Source organism: Haliotis rubra, unplaced genomic scaffold, assembly GCF_003918875.1.
Source record: "Haliotis rubra isolate DU_JTF1 unplaced genomic scaffold, ASM391887v1 Scf101, whole genome shotgun sequence".
NCBI classification, from domain to species: Eukaryota; Metazoa; Mollusca; class Gastropoda; order Lepetellida; family Haliotidae; genus Haliotis; species Haliotis rubra.
Window position 1 is genome coordinate 1,715,758 of NW_025764904.1, and position 17,945 is coordinate 1,733,702.

At 38.4% G+C, this 17,945-nt stretch overlaps 2 protein-coding genes across 2 annotated transcripts in view; one reads left to right on the top strand and one right to left on the bottom strand.

Moving 5' to 3' along the window:
* The window catches only part of LOC124268682 (conditioned medium factor receptor 1-like), a 31,431-nt gene extending 28,362 nt beyond the window's left edge, over positions 1–3,069 (top strand). Inside the window, 1 exon segment of the mRNA XM_046703666.1 lies at positions 3–3,069. Coding sequence (XP_046559622.1) covers positions 3–121 — 119 coding nt within the window. The 3' untranslated portion in view covers positions 122–3,069.
* A 1,864-nt stretch (positions 3,070–4,933) lies between these two features.
* On the bottom strand, positions 4,934–17,530 carry LOC124268685 (T-complex protein 1 subunit zeta-like). Its single transcript, XM_046703679.1, is given in 16 exon segments — positions 4,934–5,319; positions 5,753–5,825; positions 6,911–7,054; positions 9,040–9,132; positions 9,789–9,936; positions 10,409–10,505; positions 11,538–11,620; positions 12,739–12,898; positions 13,556–13,666; positions 14,252–14,355; positions 14,847–14,897; positions 14,899–14,961; positions 15,211–15,270; positions 15,898–16,032; positions 16,423–16,486; positions 17,359–17,530. Coding segments are annotated over 16 exon segments (1,599 nt in total). The 5' UTR covers positions 17,496–17,530; the 3' UTR covers positions 4,934–5,243.
* Between the last annotated feature and the right edge of the window lie 415 nt (positions 17,531–17,945).

Sequence of the window (17,945 nt, forward strand, 5' to 3'; positions counted from 1 at the left end):
AGGTCGAGTTCCCAAGCTCCACATGCTGAAACCTGAGTTCACTATCGTCATCACGTTTGAGCTAGTACGACTCATCATTCAGAGGCTGTTTAGGTTTGGTCGGAAAGACAAGGAAGAATAATTAACATTTATACATTTTTAGGGAAAATATTCCCAGCCTTGTAGGGAAGCATCTCTTTTAATGTAGCTTTAATACCATCGCAACATATTTAAGGTTTGATGTTTTGCCAATACATCAATGATTTCAATGAATTTCAAAACATATGTATCTATTGTTTATGTATTATTACATAAATATAATTTCGGAGTGTTTCGAATTGCCTGTGTGATATTAAGAATGTACGTCGCGGTTTTCATACTTAATTTTCATTATACATATTTAGTAAGCTGGATTTATGACATGTACTTTCCTTGTCATGATTTTGCAGTAATTTTATTTTACTTTTAATGTAAGTAAAAGTGGCATTGTGAACCAAATGGTTTGAAGCCATTTTATGTACTGTTCCATGAATAGAAAAACAACAGTATTACATTTTTAGATGTCAGACAAGGTGTTTTAATGAAATAGATATTGCATTGACACATTATTATAAAAAGTAGTGCCTGCAAGGACCTCATTTGCACAATTATTGGAAGGTGATAAGTATTTTTTATTTGTCTAACATATTGAGACCACTATCCAGTATGCGATAAAAAATAGAACTTAACATATTTATGAATATGTCACTTGTAGGGTGCCAAGCCTTGTGTATTTTAAATGCATCACACCACTGCCACTGTCGAGTTCATCTAGGATTCCAGACAAAGGATTTGAAGGCAAATTGGGTTAGAAATAATTATATTGCTCCTATTTCAGATTTTTGAAAGTTCTAATTTTCATAAATTCAGAAATATTTTCCCAATGTATTCGCCCTATTAGTGCACTCAGTGCAATAATCATCCTCGATAATCTCCAGGGTATACGTTACGATCACTCTCCACTATACCCTGGATGCATCCACGGCTTGGCCGGATGATTTTATTACCTCCCTTGGCTGGCTTTTTATCCAATCAGGTGTCTATAATAATAATTATCAGGCCAAGCTGTGGATGCATCCAGCGTATAGTGGAGAGTGATCGTAACGTATACCCTGGAGATTATCGAGGATGTGCAATAACCTAAAGTTAAGTATTATGTCCTTTTGCTCCATCATATTTATTGTCCACAATATCAGTGAAATAAGTTTGTACGAGGCAAAGGAAAACATCTGCACAATGCCAGGCCATAAGTTTGTAACTAATTGAATTGGGGAGGTTCTTAATGTCAACAATGGAAGTTTCAGTGCTATTTTGGCCTGGTCAATGGTTATTGGAAGTTTTGTTTGGATTTGTCATAATGCAGCATAGAGAGGATTAATAACTGTAATGTCAAAAAAGAAAGAATAATATTCACCACTGGCCAATCACTGTGAAAGATTTTTTCAATATGTTTTTTCAGTCTGAGTGAGTGAGTTTAGTTTTACGCCGCTTTTAGCAATAAGGTTGTCCAGTACTCCTGTGTTGAAAATATAAGGAGTACGTACTCCAGATGTTGAAAAATTATCTGGAGCCCTGGCTTATGTTTTGTCTTTTATGATGGTGTTTCTAAACATTAGAGATTGGTCTAGATTTGGGTCTGGACGTCATCATTGGAGCTTAGCTTTAAAAACAACGAAAGACATTACTCATTTGCTTTTTGTATGTAGGCGCAAACCCCTGATTCTTTATCAAACTTATTTTTCATGTACATAAACATTGACAATTATTCGTATATGATATGATTTTACTGTTTGATTGGAAAGGAACAGTGTTTTTAAGGTCAACAATATTAACATTACATAAATGCTTGATTGGCATTTTAGAAGATGATATTTGATGAACATAGAGATTAAAAAGAAGATGTAACCCAGAAAAAAATCTCTATGTTCAACATTACATAAGTGTTGAAAACCAGTGGTTAACATTGCGAGCAACAATCCATGCCGTCAAGTAGAACACAAAATGTGTGGTCACACAAAGAATGACCTTGAACTTGATGTAACATTTATGTTGACAAGTGTGCATAGTATGGTCAGTCTGTTAGTGCTGTTAAACACTGAGATCACTTTGCAGAATGAGGCCCAGAGTCCTTTTTCAGTCTTACGAGCAGAAGATACAAGAGGTCACAAATTATAACCTCCTTTTAGTCAGCTTTTTACAAGCACTGGGTACAGGAGGCGTGTTCCGTCCTGTATGTCTTTATGGATATCCTTGATTCTACACCCACGCTAAAGTAATGGCGTTAAAGGCACAATGTCATGCCACAGTTCTCGAAAAATACATAATGCATTTCTCTCAATAATACTATCAGCCCTCAGGGAAGCTACCGTATAATTTATTTTATTATTAATAATTATGTATTTAGATTATGATATTAAATTAAAAGGTTCGAATGAATTAATGCAACGTATATGGACTCTCACACCCTCTACCATCCAAACATCATTTCAAGCGAACCCCACAGAGTTATGTCCCTTGGAGCATTCTTTACGTATATCCAGTGATATAATATATATGTGATTGAAACCAGTTTGGCTAACGCCAACAACACCCTGTGCGACAGTTTTCAATGTACGGAGTAATTGTTTACATTCCATATATGGCAAATGTTCGCCTCAAAGTTTCAGTTGTCGATTTCAGGCAAGTCGTAAGGGATAATAAGTCTTTTATTGCATCAATAGGAAGCTAAAGTGAGTGCATATGCCCCAAATATATAAAATAGAGGTTAATTATTGTCGAAAATGTGTGACATTGTGCCCTTAAGATCACCTCGAAAGCAGGATCCCTTTGTACAATGGCTTCCTGGATATACAGACTGTAAGAACCTTGTATTTACAAATACATTCCACCCTAAAGATATATGCTGCTTTTGTGTTCTTGATGAATTAATGTTTGTGCCAAATTGATTCCTTGCTCACTGAACAATATCTTAATTGTTTTTGACAATGCTTTTACTGTCAGTATTTATTCTTGCTTGATACTGTTTTTCAGCAATAAAAAAGTCTAAACTGGCTCATGGTGTTGATGTTTGTTGGGTTTGCACATTCACAAATATTTGCAGTGCAGCGAGGTGATTGTTTTGGTTTACTGCATTTCCAGAGTGGTGCGAGTGAGTGAATTTGGTTTTACGCCTCTTAAAGCAATATTCCAGCAGTATAATGGCAGGGGACACCAGAAATGGGCTTCACATATTGTACCCATGCGAGGAATCGAACCCTGGTCTTCAACATGACAAGCAAATGCTTCAACCACTAGGATACCCCACTGCCTCCATGTGGGGGGGAAAGGAAAGAGGAGTGAGTGAGTTTAGTTTTACTCATCAATATTCCAGCTATATGGCGGCGGTCTGTAAATAATAGTCAGACAATCCAGTTATCAACAGCATGAGCATCGATCTGCACAATTGGGAACCAGCGAGCCTGACCACCCGATCCCGTTACTCGCCTCTTACGACAAGCATGGGCCACTGAAGGCCAATATTCTAACCCAGACCTTGTTCATGCTGGTTATATATTAGTTTCATAAGGTTACCCAACTGAAGACACTGCATACTGACTGAGCCAAGCAGCCCAGACAGGGAAGCAAGTATAATATTTAAACATCCCATGTGCTCACCACTGCCAGGCATTGAACAAACTTTCAACTCTCCTAACAGGCACTCTATCCACTCCATCACAGTATCGGTCACGAGCATCGAGTGAAGAAGTTCGGTTCAAGCAGTTTGGGAAAAGCAGTAATTATAACATGGCTCCTGACAGTGAGATCACGATCAGGTAACTTTGGAACTGGATCTTGGTAGAGCCAAGGGGACTTATTTCTGCACAGATTTCCAGCTGACATGTATCATGAAATCCTTCCATCATACCTCCTTTCAAGAGAAAAGGCTTTGACAAAGAAATTACAACCTTGCCACAACTTCTTATTTGGGTTTGACTTTTCAACCACAAAACTGTAAATACTGTGAAGTTTAATGCCACTTTGAAGATTTGTCCTGAATTACTATACCAACTTCTAAATGCCTTTGAAGAATTTCAGTATTCCAGTTATATCACTGCACGTCAGCTGAATGTGGAAAGAAAACTCCACAAACCTGACAAACCTTGAAACATTATCAGGCAAGTCAGTGTTTGAACCCACAAAGTATGCAGCATGCCTAAGGGAAGCAACTCTGCAGGGCAAATTGTGACTCCAACAACTGACAACAGAAAAACTGATGGTGGCACCTGACATTGCTACTACACCTCTGATAAATGATGGATGTCCCTGTGTGAAGGTAAAACAGACTTGTAGTCCTTCCATTTACAGTGTGTATTAATGTGTGATTATTTCACCTGGACCAGACAATCCAGTGCTCGATATTACAATGAGCAACAATTCAATCCTGTTTAGTAGCCATAAATGACCAACATAGATTGCAGGCAGGCCGGCTATAACTAACACTTGTCCGTCTCCCATACTGCTTTCGGTATACTTTCTCGAAAAATGGGTGGAAACCTAGAAATCAAACTGTTTGCAGCGTGAATCACCATAACCTAACACATTCTATCCGTGATGCACACATCTCAAGCCTTCGGTCTTGCTTTACTTGCCATGCACTCAAATTATCCAACCCGTGAAGGTCCAGGTTAGAATACTGATCTTCAGTAACCCATGCTTGTCGTAAGAGGCGACTAACGGGATCGGATGGTCAGGCTTACTGACTTGTTTGACACATGTCATTGGTTCCCAATTTCGCAGATCGATGCTCATGCTGTTGATCACTGGATTGTCTGGTCCAGACTCAATTATTTACAGACAGCCGCCATATAGTTGGAATATTGCTGAGTCCGGCGTAAAACTAAACTCACTCAAATCATCTGTAATGAACAAACATGAGTAAGCAGGATTCGTTTATTTAGGTATATGAAAAGACACAAACACAGATCCTTAGATAACTTCATTCTATCCCTGAAAATTTCAAAAGACCATTTCCGGACACATGCTCATCATTCCAAAATTGTCAGGCAGTCGTGTGAAAACATCAATCGCACTGGAGAACAATAATTTCAAAACCAAAATGAATATAATGACCGTGCAGTTAAGTTTTGAACAAAGATAATGACTCCTGGATTAGACAGAATGAAGTTCTTCGGTGAAGCACTATAAGATGACAGGACAAGCAGCACAAGGAGCAGCATGTGGTGATGTTAGTCTCCCTTGAGGGAAGACATGCCAGCTCTCATAATCTCGTCCACCAGTAGAAGGTTGGTAGCTATCACAGTACTGCAAAAGAAAAACACAAACATCCAACATCAGATCAAATCAAATGTTTCCACAATGTTTCATAGATATCACATTGAACTTCAAAAATATGTTGTCTGCAACTGCCAAAGCACTGACTAAAATATCAGTGATTAACAATCTACACCTCTGGGGTACAATGAAAACTTGCTGAGACACAAACCTGACAACCCTATTTCTGTCAGGTCTACCCCTATTTCTGTCAGGTCTACCCTATTTCTGTCAGGTCCTATTATAAAAAAAATATGTTAGTATTTGACACAAATGAGGATTTGTCTTATGATAATGTGACCTCACAAATTGTCAGATCAAACTGCCGGATGATTTGTTAGAAAAGATAAATAGATAAACATAACTGGTTCCAGTAAAAAGGACCAGAAATATGAGGAGCTACATGTCCAGGGAGACAACTCACCATGAATGTAGTAGCTGTTTCTTCACCCGGAAGTTGTCCAGGATTCCTAAATCAGCTGGTATGATTGCCTCCCCTGAATGAAGGAAATCCCCCACAGTAAAACACATGGGATATGACAGTTCTTGGCATGTCAGCAACATACAGTAATAAAGGAACATACATCTACAGGAAAAGGCAACAGTGTTCAGGAAACTTGTACCACTGAGTACTTAATCAAATGATCTCATCAGATACTAATAGTTCTCCTCATACTCCACTGTGCTGACTCCCTCATACCCTGTCTAATGGCTACTATTAAATCAAAGATGGGCTTCAAAAGTAGTTCTGCTTAAAATGCTGCTTCATGTGACTTCTAACTTTTCATTTGCTTATGTGACGTCTAATACACATCACATATGCTCACCATGATAGATGACTTTGTTACAAGAAGTGAGACAGCATTCTTTGCCATATTCACTACAGTTCATGTTTATTGATTCATATTTTAGGTCAGTCAATAAAGACCGGGAGAGAAAAACAGAAACCTAAGCTGAAAAATGGCTTGGTTATGGGAACAGAGGGAGGGGGAACATGCAGTTGTCAACATTTGGTCAAGACTAGGGGTGACCATTCAGGGGGAAACAATAGTCTATTGCAATAGTATTGCAATAGACTATTGTTTCCCCCTGAATGTTTTTTTCTCTCCTTCAGTTGTCTCATTTGAAGTCATTACCCAAATGAATGTATAGATTATATGAAATAAAAACAAGTTGATGTAGTTTCAGTCTCTTTTAATAACTGACAAAAAACTGGAAACCCACATCAAGGAAACAGTTAAAACATAACGGGGGCGGATAACTCTAAATGAAAGTGAACGAATCTGGTACTTCCTGTACTTTATGCTGCGCATTTATCATCAATTAATTGCCATCGGAGAATCAACAACTGCAATCCATCAATAGTTTGATGCATCATTACACTCCTAGTCAAGACATTTATAGACATTTTGACCACTCAACTTTTCATAAAGACAATATTCTACTTAAATACACACTTGGTATATAATGAAAATCATTTTTGTGCACAAATCAAAGATACAAATGTCCCTGTCAAAGTAGAGAAGTATAGTAACATCTGAGTGTCCTGTGGATCTATCCATGAACCAGTACTGTACTTTACCTGTTTTGATGTCTAGTCCCACTGCCTGTTTAGGACCCAGGTACTCCTGCTGTAGCTTGACAATGGCCTCCTGGGGATCCAGGCCCGAGTTCTGGGCTAGAACCTTAACGATGATAAGCAGAGCCTCGGCAAACGCCTGGATTCCTGGAACAGTCAACAAAGAGTCATCACAATGTCATCCACAAATTCTGAAGGGGGTCATCTGAATGGTACATGGGTGAAATCCTACAAGAGTTATCAGCCCATCTTGATGAAAGTATTTCTAACCTCATTTGTCGTTCAAGAACATTCACAATAATAAGCAGCAATCCAGTGAATGCCTTGAGACCTTGAACACTCAACAAGAGTCATCAAAAGATGACAAATTTCCCAAGCTCACACAAATTCCACAAAAAGAAAACGTTTTGATTGTTACAACAATTATCTAATCTGTTTGTATGCAACAGTAGTTAAAGGGATTCGGGTGTGGAACTACCTATTTGTATATCCTTTTCTTTATTGAGAAGAAATCAGTGCATGTCACACAATTGAAATTGTGTCAAACTTTAAAAGTACCAGTTAAGTTTAAACAAGTGTTTGCCAGTGATATGGCAATGTCCCCCGCTGCTAAAGAACGGAAAATTTATAACACATTTACTACTTTTTATATTTTGGTCACATACAAGATGCCTGAAATGACTGGTATCTGCATAATCACCCAATGCAGGCTGTCAATATAATTGAAAACATTGGGTGCAATGTTTTATGAGATATCGCGTTAACAAGAGTTTGCAAAGTGGTCAAAGTGTCGTTGAAAATAAGGTCAAGGTCACCAAAATCGACTGGTGTATGTAATCCCCCAATGTAGGCTGTCACCACATTGGGTACAACAGTTCATGAGATATCGCGTTAACAAGAATCGGGATGTATGTATGTATGGACGAACGGACGTATATATGTATGTATGTATGTATGGACAGACGTATGTACGGACACCGCTGAATACATAGTCCCGCGATCCGCGTTGTTGCGGGGGACAATCATTAATTTCAGAGACAAAACAAAATGGGTCTTTGAATGGCATTTAGGTGAGATGCGCATAAGGAAGCGAGTTTTATGGAGGTCAACTTCTTTATTATGAAGGACATAAGGTTTCGGAGTATATCCTTACTCCTTCATCATGTGAATGAACACTATAAGACAGCATGTATATGTACATGTAGGAACAACAAAAGTAATAAGACAACAAAGATGGAGTCTAAACAATGGAAGCCAACAGTTAACTTGCGTTGATGTGTGATTGGCAAAGGACAAAATGGAAGCCGACACTTAACAAAATGCAACAAGTTCAGCCAGTGCAAACTCAGATCATTGCAAGGTGAAAGGGTAGAAGCTAGGTACATATTTCCTGCGAGATAAAATTCTCATGTCCTATATACCTTCACTTGTGTCCCACTTATCCACACCTGTCACTTCTTATCTATAAAAGTCACACTATTAAAGAAACTAGGACACATGTACTCATCATCTGAGGATCTGTGTCAACCACTGGTACAACTATCAACGTTATCTGAGACTAGTCATCGGCTTTACAACATTCACAACTGATTAAGATTTCTGAAACAATGAATGACCAGATTCCTCAGGGAGCATATATTTCTATGAAGTGGGTGGGTAATTTTTAAATGAACAGTTTATCTAGATATATGGCCTGAAATAATGAGTCTATTGTGTTGAAATGAAAATAATGAGTTTAAGCGGTGACAAAAAGGAATTAACATTTTCTAGTCAATGGTTAGAATATTTCTAATCCTTATCACAATCAGTGTGCGAAATTTATGCTGGTCCTGTAATCCCTGGCTAGTAAAAATTCATCAGGACGAGTAAATGATAAGTTTTAGTGGCCCTGGTGGCCAGTGAATTTTGTATTGATAAGTTACGTAAATCTACGAATGTTATTTTGGACCAGTGAAGTACAGACAAGACCACTAATTATTGTCCACTCACTGGTCCTGTGGTCTTGTGGGAATTTTTTAAAGATTTCTTTCCCTGACAATGATGTGGGAAACTTAAATTATGAGAAAAGACTGGTGTATGTTGGAGGCATCTTAAGGATTCTTAAAAATTCTTACAAAATTAATGTAACTAACCTAGACGAGCTCGGCCTTTGACAGTGTCCTTGAACTTCATGAGTTCCTGGAAGGCAGCAATCTCGAAGGCTCCAGCTCCTGGCAGCACACAGCCTGATGGAAGAAGACATTTGTCAAACATCTGACAGCCTTGTCCAGCCAGGGAACAATCACACACACAAACACAAATGAGCTCAGATTAGGTTTGAAAATAAACTCGACAATTTTCTACCACACAACACTGAACCTTACATATGTCCATAGCAAGAAACTATGAGTGAGTGAGTGAGTTAATATTTTACATCACGTCGGCAATATTACAGCCATATAGCGATAAGAAACTATGAGACAAGAAATGTGCCAACTCAGTTTCATTACCATGACATGTGCCCACACGAAAGAAACTTGAAATGTGCCACTAAGATACCTTTCATCAGGTAAATAATAGGTCTTCAGTAACCCATGCTTGTCTTAAGAGGCAACTATTGCGATCGGATGGTCAGGCTTGCTGTCTCGGCACATCTCATCATATCCCAATTGCGTAGATCGATGCTCATGCTGTTGATCACTGGATTGTCTGGTCCAGACTCCATTTATTTACAGACCCCCGTCATAAAGCCGGAATACTGCTCAGTGCGGCATTAAAAAAATCAAAAAACCCACCAGGTACATATCTTGTGACACAGCTGTCCAACACTAATTTGTGGCCAACTTGAATTTCTTTTGTGTGTGCTCAAAACCAACAGAATCCCAAATGCATTTCAACTCACTGTCCTCGATGGCGTTCTTGACGGCACGGAGCCCATCTCGGATAGCATCCTTGATCTGCGTCAGTGTGTGTTTGTTAGGTCCCTTGACGAGGATGGTGACAGACTGCGGGTTCTTGCAATCCTCCACAAAGGTGTACTTTTGTTCTCCCTAGAAGAAGCAACACTGGATGAACTGGACTGGACTTGATTTAATGAGAAGTCAGAAAAATAGGCGATTTCATCAAATTTTACATTTTGTACATCTGGAAGACAATCCTAAAGACCAATTTAGTAAAATCTAAATATTTTTTATATTTGTATACTTATCCTGCACTACTTACTTCCTAAGTAGTGCAGGATTAAAACAACCTCAAGGTCACCAAAATGAACTGGTGTCTGCGTAATTCCCCAATGTAGGCTGTCACCAAATTTGAAGACATTGGGTACAACAGTTCATGAGATATTGGGTTACAAGAATCGGGACGTACATATGGACGCTGCTGAATACATAGTCCCCCGTTCCGCGCTGCAGCGGGGAACAACAAGCACTTTCTCCATCCAACACACACATGCTTCTAAAGTATTGTTTTCACCATGTCATGAAGGGATGAGACTCCAACACAGTTACAGTGTTTACCTACCAGAACATGTTCATACATGAGCCCAGCATGTCCCAGTACATCTGGTGTCAGGTCATCCACGGAGTTCATAGCTGTCCCACCAACTGCCAGGGAAAGTCTGAAGACATGAGTACACATTGTAACAAACACTGTACACAAAATATCAAGTTTGTTGTTTAAAGCTGCACTTAATTTTCCAGCGATATGACAGCAGTCTATAAATAACTGAGTCTAGACCAGACAATCCAGTGATCAACAGCATGAGCATCGGGATATGATACGATGACATCTATCAGCCAAGCATGAGTTACTGTGTTACTGAAGATCAATTCTAACACAGATTTTCTCGGATCCCAAATATCACAGCTAAAAGTCTTCTTCAAACCACTGGGCCTTTGACAGCATTACCAGCAACATGATTACATCAACTTCAGTTGTGTGATAACATGTTTGTCATCAATATCCAGAGGCGGATCCAGGAATTTTCAAAAGGGGGGGTTAGGGGGTTCGAACCCACTGAATCCCTCCTTCTCCGCCAGTGTAAAACTGTGTACTTAAGTCATTTTCAATGGGAGAGATGGAGAGGGGGAGAGGGAGAGGGAAAGAGAGAGAGAGAGAGGGAGAGAGATTTGGTTTCAAACCACCTGAACATAACACCCTGGACCCATTGCCTCCCGTTCTTTGAGTATTGATGTCCCCAATTTCAGTCTCTCTTCTTTTGAAATTCAACAATAGGTTGATAAAGCCATGGTATTAAAACAATAAGATGGAGTCATGTAATAATGCTAATGCATGGTAGTAATCAACTCAACTACTATCAACTCAGATGAATAGATTATTCAGACTAATTTCCCAACAAAGCAATGCCCTTGCTAAAGAGTATTTTTAACAAATGTTAAATCATAGGAACCAGGTTTAAAATGAGGCTACAGTAGTATAGGGGATTAATGTATTTCTTACATTGGAAAGGAGACATTATGCTCTGGCTAGTTTTTAAGACACTTAACAATACATCAGGAAAAAGGCCTTCACACTGAACCTAAGTTTGGAATTGAAGCCCGCTCTTTGACCTGAACACTTACACCACCAGGCTAAACGACCAATTCAAGGATCTATTTCTGATGTCTCCTAGCCTGAAGCACTGACTAACCTCTCCATGTTCCTCCTCTTGGCACGGCGCAGACCCACAATGCCCTCCTTGGCAAACATATCCAGCGACAGAGGATCAATTCCCTGCAAGAAATATGAAATGAATAGTGTTCATGTCTAACATTGTGTTTCTTATTTTTAATTATATTATATCAGAGAGACTTCCATTATTATTTGAGAATGAGTTTATTTGTATTTCACTGATAACAGGACCTAAAAAGAAGATGTGGCATCAATAGTTATTTCTACATTATTGCACTGAATGCAGCTTCATTTGTAAATCATTAAGACAACGTCCAGTAGAGTAGTTGTTGATTCTGTTCGAGGAATTGACTGGCTATTCTTAACGTGTATTTAAAGACGTAAAACTGAAGTATTGAAAGTACAGCAAATTTTGTAAAATATTTTTAAAACTCAAACATCATCATAACATGGTTGAGTCAATACAATTATTTGAACATGTCAATTGCAGAAGTAAAACAAACCGATCATCAGATCAGATTTTCCCGTCAAAAAATACATCTGAAGTTGAAAAATAAATTGAAAATGAAAAACTTCTTTCATCAGAATTGAACCCAATATTCTTGTTTTTAGAAGAAAAAAAATCCTCAAAACTTAAATCAGAATAGCACAAGTAAACCTATCACCCTATTTTCGCTGTTATAGTGGCTACTGGATAACCTCAGTCTAAGTAAACTTAGGCTCTGTATATTCATTACACTGCTATACTGAGTCTAACAAATGCCAGTATGAAGGTCGCCGTCATCTAACCATGTCAATTTACCAATCAGAACACAGCTTACCAAATCACGAAAGTTAACATTCACACATACCATTTTTGTCAATATTCCAGGATGTCATCTTGCGAAAATATAAGCTAATAGTAACCATGTCATCAGAAACCCCTAAGCGCATAAGCTGCATGTTAAGTATCTGTGTTTTATGCAGATTTTCGTTTGTTGAGAGATCAGTGTCAGCGACCAGGGAAGAGAAAATCCATTTCGTAAGTCCCTGCGAACCCTAAATAGTAGCCGTCGTCTGATTGGTTAAATCTGTTCGTCCGTCTCCCGTTTGTTTGGACGACATAGGTCACTCAAAGGTTAGCTGACACAACCTTCTACTAGGATTTGTTAGACTAACGAACGATGACAAATGATACTGAGCCTAAGTTAACTTAGACTGCGGGTAACCTCAGGCACTACCTTCTGGTTGATGACAACAAATCCCTTGTCATTCCCTTTGCACACTTTGTTCTTCAGCTCAATAATCTTCCTGACACGATCATCAATGAACTTTCTCTCTGCCTCCACCAGTTTTTCTCTCTCTGCAGCACTCTTGTAGAAGAAACCAGAGTTCACCTCGCTGGAAGCAGACAAGAAAAGTGAGGGAGTGAAGATTTATAGTCACACTGACAATATTTTAGCCATATTGTACAAGGAAAGTGTTAATAGTAACCATCCCTACATTGATAAAGTGAGTATTATGAGAGGGACTCGGGCCATAAGGCAATTTAACGCTACAACCATTGTAAGTCAATATTAAAGGCACTATATTACACCAAACTTCTCTAAAAATAAATAATGCATTTCTCTCAATAATATTAACTATCAGCCCTCAGGAAAGCTACCATATCATTTACTCCCAAAAAATGTTGTATTTAGATTACAATTTAAAATAAAAAGTTTGAATTACTTAATGTAAAGTTGCATTAAATTGACTTTCGGGCTCTCTACAGGCCAAACATTATTTCAAGCGAACCCCATCGAGTTATGCCCCTTGGAGCGCTCTTTACAAATATCTTACGCACAACTTGTGATTGACACCAGCTCAGCAAACACAGACAACCTTGTGCCACAGTTTTCGTTGTATGGAGCTATTGTTTATATTCCATATATGGCAGGTGTTTTCTGTTTGGAATCTCCATTACAATGGGTCTATTTTATCATTATGATGAAGATGCGAGTTATCCAGAAAAACATGTGTCTTCTAAAACACTGAACATTATTTTTAGCCACTCACGTCTTTTCATATTCCAGTGAGACATTGCAGGTGAGAATGTAGGCATCCTCAACTCGCTTCTTCATATCGGGGTGACGAGATCCATGATCCATGACAAGCCCCCGCACAAACCTATTCAGTAAACACATAGTTTCATCAGAAAACAGAGACAAGAACAAGCATGCATATTTCTCCTGTTCAAGAAATTACAATCATCCAAAGCTGGACAATTCCCCATAAGCTGAGGATGAATGTTTTATGAATGTCTTCACAGTTGGGAATACCCTTGCATTCCATGCCTGACATATTTGTTGTGTACTAGTATATTCCAGCCTTATAACTATTCTCATCTGGACCAGATGACAAAATTTTATCTTTTTTTTTAAATCTCCTATGCAATATTCCAACAATATGGCATTGGTCTGTAATTAGAGTGTGAACCAGACAATCCAGTGATCAATAGCAAGAGCATTGATTAGTTGGGATACGATGACATGTGTCAACCAAGTCAGCATGACTGACCACCCGATCCAGTTGTTTGGCTCATGACAAGCATTGGTTGCGGAAGATCAGTTCTAACCTGGATATTCACGTCCGTCATTAACGAGTCACACAAGTGAGGTATTCATTTTCCAGACTTGCTAGTGAGCAAACATACCTCCAGTCTTGCTGTTTAAACAATGTTTGTTTACTAAACTTCTATCAGGTGAAACTCACGTCGTGTCCATATCAGTCTTGTGCTGCATCTCCATGATTTCCACCATATGCAAGTCAATGGCCTCATTTGGACGCTTGATGGCCAGAACAGCATCAACGACATGCTGTAAAGACAATCACCATTTTGCTAGCGTTTAGATGTGCATTGCTTCACCACATTCACAACACAACACTGGCATCAGTTTCCGAGTCTTTAACCATGCTAGGCACTAGTTATTTTCAGCTATCACAGAGGCACAATTTCATGAAAATATCACATTCATTTATCTTGAAAACAAAACAAAAACAGTTCTGAATGGAGAAAACAAAGGCCATGTGATGTATGTTGATACCAATATGCTGTTCCATGTCGTAAACACCCAAAATGATTTTTGCTGCATACTTACAATATAACATCTTTACAACCAGCTAACTAAAACAATTGTGTGAACATGATACAGTGCAAGTACAAGACTTATCACAAATATATTGACGAGTCTTCTCCCAATTGGGCTCTCATAAATTGATACAGAAACACTATATCTGTATTCTTTTGGCAGGAATGTAACTGTCATTTTACTGAGCATAAATCTTAACTGCATTATGTAAAGTCTACCTCTGTGAGAAGATCAGCCAGCTCCTGATGCACCTTGGTCCTGAGTGATGTGGCGTGCCACCTGCACCAGTGTGTCCCGATCAATTGTACGCTCAATCTTCACCTCGTCCAAAACCTATACAAAAAGACATACCATATTTTTACAATAAAGCCCATAAAAAAATTTTTGTGGTTCCGATAACTCCTGCAATCCGCAATTAGCATTTGATACATGGAACCTTTTCTACACAGGACCTATTTAAGGTGTGTATACTGGAAGCAACTTTTGTCCTGCATTGGTATCTATATCTCTAGGTTTACAGTCTTTAAACCAGGTAAATATACAATCCACCATATCACCCTCAAAAGAATCATCAAGACTTACTTCCAAGGACTTGTTTCTGGCCAGCTCAAACCCCTCAGTGATCAGACGGGGATGCAGTCCCTGAAAAATAAAGTTATTTTGCTGTACAAGAATACACGAAACAAATTCTGACATTTTTCATGGCAGCTAATTCAGTGTTTGAAACTAAAGGGCATCCTGGCATCCTTGAGGAACCCCACAGTATTTTAATTTACCCCTATACTTTCAACTTGAAATTTAAGGCTTATAACAAGCAGCTTTTGAAATTCATGCCTAGCCCAAGATCTCCCCTCATACACAAACACACAAATATTGTTTGCACACACTGTATTGTTAGATATTTAACTCTTAATACTCAAATTGTGATAGAAGATATTTATTTATCTATACCACACAAAGCCGATTCTCACATATGAAATATGTAAAAACAGAATAAAATTTGATTATCAAAATCACCAGTTGAGCTGAATATATCCCCACTGAGGGACCATTCAAAAGTTTCAAACTGATCAAATGTAAATCACCTATCATATTCCCAGATTTCATCAAATAAAAATCTATTATTATTCTTGCTATTATTTGATTACGAACATAAGAAGTCATCATTGTATACAAAGTCATTATCATAGCATCTGGCTCTTGGTTTATCATGTTCAATGCCTTACTCAGATTACACACAGACAATCCATGAAAATTTTCTCTCCCTACCTCTGCAATGTAGAGATCAGCCTGTTTAAGCAGCTCTCCGATGATGAGGACGTTGGATGTTGTGCCATCTCCAGTGATGTCATCTTGAGCTGTTGCAACTCTTGCAATCAGGGAGGCGGTAGGGTGCTGGATTTGCTACAAACACAACCATAAAACTTATCAAATACATAGGTTAATAATTCAAGAACAACGATCTGAACAAAGGTCATCATTTTCAAAATTTCGGATTTTGTAAAATTGGGGTTATTGTAACATTGCTGTCAATCAAATAACAAAAAACAGATTATCTTCTTGTCAATTGGTTATTAATTAAATGTGCGTCACCTAAGCAAATGAAAACAAAAGATGTTAGTGTAATAACATTATTTGACGTGGACGAACAAGCTTATCATTTCCGTTAAAACCTGTTGACATCACATATTTTCATTGATTCACAACTATTTTGTCTTTTATGGCCAAAGGAATCTGTTTTGTTGGATAACAGATACTGGTTATTGCATGGTGTTGATGAAGAAATATCCCTACCATCTCGTGTAGCAGTACATTTCCATCTTTCGTCAGCTTGATGTCTCCAGCTCCGGACACAAGCCTGAAACCAAAACAGAAAGTGTTGATGCAAAATGTTTTGTAATGCTGATTGGCTTTGATAATGAGTGAGTGAGTTAGATAAGGTTTACGCAGCACTCAGCTATATTCTAGCTATATGGCGGCGGTCGGTAAGTAATTGAGATTGGACCAGAGAATCCAGTGATCAAGAGCATGAGCATCATTCTACGCAATAGGGATATGATGATATGATTGTGTCAACCAAGTCTTCTTGCAAGAAGCATGGGTTACAAGACCAATTCTAACCCAGAATTTCATGGGTAGGCTTTATCATTGTAACGAAAAGGCAGAATTTCAAACAGTTTAGTCCACAGGCAAGATGGGGAAAAATATAAAACAGGTGGGGCTGTTTTCAGCACAATTATTTTTCTTGCAACCCAAGTACCACACGAATGGTTTTACAGACTTTGAAAACTGGTCTTGGTGACTGAAACCGAATCATAGTAAATATTTTGAGGGATATTTTAAATGCAATTCGTTTGTTTTTTATTCAAGGTACACTTGTTTGAAAAACTACTGCGTTAGCTAAGACTCCTACGAACATACGTTGGGAGTATCACAAAAATGTTGTAAAATATGCATGTATTGCACATCTGAACCGGTACCCTGCACACGCTTAGTACACGGTTATGATGGTTAATATCATTCCTACTATCTAGATTATTCTGAAATACCACTGAAATATTATTCAAAAGCGGGATAATTGTAAAACGTTTCAAAGTAGCCGTACTTAACAAATAACAAGTGCCGACATGACTCAAAACAGCGTGTCGACAGGAGCACGTGTTTCCAGAACATTCTCATTAACAACGCTAGTCGGCTTCGACAAATCACGGTTATTATGAATAAACGTACATTTTCATGGTACCCTTTGGGCCAAGATTGGTACGAAGGACATCCTGTAGACCTTTAGCTGCACTTATATTCACAGCTAGGGCCTGCGACGCCCTAGCAACTTCGGCTTTGGGATTCAGCGACTTGATCGCAGACATCTTGGACTGAGGTTTGTTTCTCACGAGATCGTTCGAGATTGGACATTCCAGGGACCCTTCATTGTGTTGTTTTGTTAACAAGTTTGATCTACAAGAAATCTCCATAATACATAGGTTTGAAAATGTATATTTTTTTGAATATATATAAACTGCATTATGGATTTCGCTTATTTCAGTTTTTACTAATGTTGTTTTGTGTTTTATACAAGTTATGTTTAAAAAAGAAAAGAAAAACTTTCAACTTACCCGGATGAAAATAATAGAGGCACACAACCACAGGAAATAAGACCCCCGGATACAATGTGTCATTTACGGCAGTAGTATACGGTCGTACGTGCTGATGTGTGAATATGTTTAGTGACACATTTCATGTGTTACATAGATGTTATATCTTTCGACAACTTACACCTGTTCAAAATGGTGTTTAAAAAATCATAAGTCATCATGAGA